Source organism: Loa loa, assembly GCF_000183805.2.
Source record: "Loa loa unplaced genomic scaffold supercont3.215, whole genome shotgun sequence".
Classification (NCBI taxonomy): Eukaryota; Metazoa; Nematoda; class Chromadorea; order Rhabditida; family Onchocercidae; genus Loa; species Loa loa.
In genome coordinates this window covers 24,411-29,416 of record NW_018108395.1, presented here as the reverse complement: position 1 = coordinate 29,416, position 5,006 = coordinate 24,411, and the positions used below count along the sequence as shown (strand labels likewise).

General features: G+C 25.2%; 1 protein-coding gene across 1 annotated transcript; it reads left to right on the top strand.

Annotated features, from left to right (window-relative positions):
• Window positions 1-161: 161 nt before the first annotated feature.
• On the top strand, window positions 162-3,934 carry LOAG_12553 (hypothetical protein). Its single transcript, XM_020448559.1, has 8 exons — window positions 162-264; window positions 565-643; window positions 926-1,113; window positions 1,307-1,464; window positions 1,695-1,824; window positions 2,619-2,691; window positions 3,318-3,553; window positions 3,762-3,934. Exons 3-8 carry the CDS (start codon window positions 969-971, stop codon window positions 3,917-3,919), a joined length of 900 nt encoding a protein of 299 aa, XP_020301309.1. The 5' UTR covers window positions 162-264; window positions 565-643; window positions 926-968; the 3' UTR covers window positions 3,920-3,934.
• Window positions 3,935-5,006: the final 1,072 nt, after the last annotated feature.

Here is a 5,006-nt window from a genome sequence, read left to right as displayed (position 1 = left end):
ATACTATTTGTCATTATAAATGTTTACGTTTTTTTTTTCTAACTTTCTTCCCTTCTTAACTTATGCTCTAGTTTTTTTCATTGTTTCTTCTTCTTTTCTTTTTAATTAATGTCGTACCAGAAAAGTATTAATGAAATTAATTAAATGAATGAAAGATGATTTTTCAGGAGTGATTTCGTCTTCTTCTTCGTGTGCTATTCTTTTTTGTGTCGTTTGTGTGTCGCTTGCGGTGCCGTGTTGTTTTTTCATTTCTTTAGCTAAAAGGTAAGTTAGCATTAATTAATTTGTCCCTTTTCTTACCTGATTAATGGATTAATTTTATTAATTAGTTCAATAACATATTTTTGTAATAATTGCAAAGTTGCAAATTTTACATTCAACATAATGGATTTATACATTTAGATAATTTCCAAGTAATTGGCTAATTTATAATTTTTTAAAATTATTTCATTTAATTTAACAGTTAAAATTCTTGAAATAATTAAAGTTAATTGGAAAAAAAATTAAAATTCCATTTCATTTCATAATTTAGGAATACAAATTGTGAATGAAAAAATATTTCAGGTGCTTATACAACGTTCACAACTTAGCTTCTCTTTTTTTTTCCTGTCGCCTGCTTCATATTAGTAAATTCTATTTGCAAGTATATTTCTTTCTTCTTTTTTTTGCATATTAAATTACCCATTTTAAGTTGCCTAAAATTTGTTCAATTTACCCATTTTTATTTAATTAAATGAATTGGAAGTTAGGAAATTGATTGTTTTTAATGAATTAAAATCTAATTGTACCAATTCAATCCGTAGAAATGATTAATAAGAATGCTAATTATTTTGTAAAATTTATTTTATTTAACAAATATTTAATAATATTAAAATTAATTTTATTAACAAAATATATAAGAGGAAAGTATGATAAGTTTATTTAGAATTATCACGTGAACTATCAGTTCGATCATTTATCATCGTACAATGATACCATCCATTTATGGACAATTAGCAAGTACTGGAACAATTGCTGATCCGTTAGTGCAAGCTGCTGCAGCTGCATTAGCAGCACAATCTGCTGCTGCTGCTGCTGCTACTGCTAGTGCTACTGATACTCTTCCTACAACAGGTGTAGTTAATTTTTTTAAAAAATAAAATGTTACCGGTAATTTTAATTTTCTATAAGTATTCAAATTTTCTTAACTAAATTTTTCAATCATAAGTTTATTACATCACTTTATCATCCTTCTTTTCTACCATGACATAAGTCATAATTGTGTCACCATTTTTTTTCTCAAGTATATCAGGTATTTTCTTTTCAGGCATACGTGATACAACATTTACGAAAATTTTTGTGGGTGGTTTACCATATCATACATCGGATAAAACATTGCATGAATATTTTGAGCAGTTTGGTGAAATTGAAGAAGCTGTAGTTATTACCGATCGACAGACTCAAAAAAGTCGTGGATATGGTTTTGTAAGTTTTGATTTTCAATCTATTTACATTTCCATTTTATATGAAAATTTCAAAAATAAAAAAAATGGAAAGAATAAAAGATGAAAATTATTAAATTCAAATTAAATATTACTAAATTGACAATTATTATGATATTTAATTTTGTACTATTTTATAAATTGGTCCAGTTATAAAACTTTGTTTGTTTTTGTTTTTTTTTTCTGCTGAAATATTTAATTTGAAAATTACAGGTAACAATGAAAGATCGAGCTGCAGCTGAACGTGCTTGTAAAGATCCTAATCCAATCATTGATGGACGTAAAGCAAATGTTAATTTGGCTTATTTGGGTGCTAAACCACGTGGTAACATTCAACTTGCAGGTTAATCATTTTTGAAATAAAATGTATTTTATGATCAATTATATTAATAATTTAGGAAATTGTTGAGAAAAAAAAAAAGTGAAATAAATACAATAATATATGATAGAAGCTAAGTAATCGATATTTTATGAGTTATTTGATATTTTAACCTCGATACTAAGATGGCATTAGAATTGACCTTTTTCCTGATGGACATTTGTAATAGTATTACATATTATCAGATTAATTCAAGAAGTTAAACATTTGGTATTTTATTGATTATCTAAATATTTTGACTCGATACTAAGATGGTATTAGAAATGATCTTTTTCTGATTGATAGAATATCAACTTAACTCAATTTTAATAATGATTTCAACAATTTTTGAATTTTGACCACTTACAAAATTTTGGAAACTAAAAATTTTTGCACCTAAATAACCTAATGATGGATGTATATGGTCTTCTGTATATCTTGGCTAATTCTTTTTTTTTTTTTTATTCCATCAATTACTGATTTGCAAGAGATATTTCATTTTAATTCTGATTAAGAGTTGAATTATAATTTCTGAATGAGAATGAAAAGTTTTTCTTTTTCCAACCTGAAAAAGTAGAATATTTTGGAATTTCGGTGAATGTGTTTGTTGTGTTTGTTTTATTTATTGCATGTTTTTGTTTTTGTTTTTTTTTCTTTTTGTTTATTTTTTTTAAATGTCTTTTATTATCTCTATCATCTTTTTTTCTCTCTTCATATAATCTAATTAAATTTTTGATAAAATTTCATTGAAAAAAAAAATTTTTTTTGTTTGTTTTCAGCGCTTTCTAACGGATTGCAGCAAATCCCGCTGCAAACACAACTGCAGGCTTTATTTCCCGGTCGTATTGCCGGGTAATTTTTCCCTTTTTTATTTTTTAAAAAAAAAATTTTCTCTTCAACCTAAACAAATTTTTCAAGGAACTTATATGTATGTATATATATATATATATATATATGTGTTGTGTATGTGTGTATGTGTGTATGTGTGTGTATGTACGTGTGTGTGTGTATGTATGTGTGTGTGTGTGTATGTGTATGATTGTTTTGCATTGTGTTGGTTTGCGGTGTTTAGAAAAAGTTTGAAAATAAATGAAATTTAGATTCATTAAAGTTAACTTGACATGATTAATTAATTACTGTGACAAAGTAATGGAAGTGTAATTTATTCTTTCCTTTTTTCTTTTTTTTTAAAAAAAAATTAAAACGATAATAATTAAAATAAGCAAATTATTAGGTAAATATGAAATTTGTTAAATTAACAAATATTGGGGGAAAAAACAAAAAAAAAAAACGAAGTTTTCACTGACAATATAACAACAATATAAATGCATATTTACTTAACTAATTTTACTTACTTCAATCTTTATTAAAGAAAATTTAAGTCTAACAATTTTATTTTAGTCTAACGATTTTATTTATTAAATTATTTAAGAAGTCGTATATAATTTTTTATGCGAAAATTTTTTCTTTTTTTTTAGTCTTCCACAACTTCTTTATCCAACAGCAGCAGCTGCTGCAGCTGCAGCTGCAAGTAATCCATTGATGAATACGCTAAATGGCTTGCAAAATACGACATCATTAGCTGGTGCAGGTCAAGTAAATACTTCACAAACTCAGCAACAATACATCGACTATGCAACACTTGCAGCTGTTGCAGCTGCAGGTGGTGCTACTACTGCCACCGCTCAGAATCCATTCTCGCTTCATCCAACAGGTAAGTTATGGAATTTTTTTTCAGGTATTATATGGGATGATTTCTATATTATATTATTATTGAAATAAAAAATATTTCATTTTAATTTAAATTTTATCAAATTATACTTATTTATTTTTTAAACATCACCAAGAAAAAATTAATAATTATTAAAAACTAATTACATTGATTAATCTTTGATAATATTATTTATATCAATTTATTTCAGTATCAGCAGCAGGTACGGTAGGCTTAGAACAGTACGCATATATGCCATATGGCCTAATACCAGCCAATAATTATGCAGCCCAGCTAACAGCCGCACAATCACAATTAGCCGCTGTTACACAACAACAAGCTGCTGCTTTGGAACATCAACGTGTATGAATGAATGAATGAGCGAATAATCATTATTTGAAATTTATCATCCATTATCTTTCATCAAAAAATAAACAAAAAAAAAAAAAAAAAAGAACAATAAATTACATAATTAATTAGGCTAATTATTACTAAACAAATAATTTTTACAATTACATTAACATTAAAACAATTAGCTATTGTCCAAAATTGCTTAACAATCAATCTATTTTATTTTATCAAAGCTAATTTGTATGAATTTGTACCCAATATGCTATGCAAATAGTGCACACATTACAAATTTTACTGTATTGCTATAGTTTATCACAGCCTTTTCCCATACAAATAATGCGAAAATTATTGATTGATTGATTGATTAATTAATTAACTAATTAAGTGATTAACAAAAAAAATATTGAAATTAAAATATACACTTGGATAAATCAAATAATATTAAGCATTTGCTAACAATTTCATCTTTTCAATTTTTAAATTCATTTAAATTACGCTACGCAACTTTCACGTCACTAACTGATTTACTCATAAATATTTTCCTAATTACTAATATTGCAGTGATCTATTACCTGTCAGCTAATTACAATAATTAGCATAATTTAATAAAATTACGATGATGTCATCATTTTATGACTAACATATTGCTATCCTTTAAAATACTTCAACAAAAAGTAGATGAAATTTAAAAAAAAAAAATGAAAAAGCCAAATAAGACAAGGAAAATGAGAGAGGGAGAGAGAGGGAAGGAGAGAGAAAAAAGGCAGATAATAATATTTACTTAAATATACCATATTATTGTTATTATCATTATTAATCAATGATTAGTTAAAATTTTAGTTAATTAATGTTAGTTTGTGGTATTGAATAGAGTAATTCATATATTCAATTTCAGTGCTTGTAATTTAAGCTAATCTAATCTAATCTATACTATGTTATGCTATTCTATAAGCTTTCATTTGTTTTTTTTCTTTTTTTTTTTTGAAAATTTCAATAACAGATATGCTAATATAGAAAATTTTTTTTTACTCATTAATTTGGGTTTTACTTTTTAAATTTAATTATATATATATATATATATATATATATATATATATATATATAT

What these genes read in the sequence shown, in the direction of transcription:
- LOAG_12553 (XM_020448559.1), top strand. Translation starts at nt 969, where the DNA reads ATGATACCATCCATTTATGGACAATTAGCAAGTACTGGAACAATTGCT. An exon ending in TGATACTCTTCCTACAACAG is followed by an intron (nt 1,114 to 1,306) that starts GTGTAGTTAATT and finishes TTTTCTTTTCAG; the next exon opens with GCATACGTGATACAACATTT. An exon ending in TGGTAACATTCAACTTGCAG is followed by an intron (nt 1,825 to 2,618) that starts GTTAATCATTTT and finishes GTTTGTTTTCAG; the next exon opens with CGCTTTCTAACGGATTGCAG.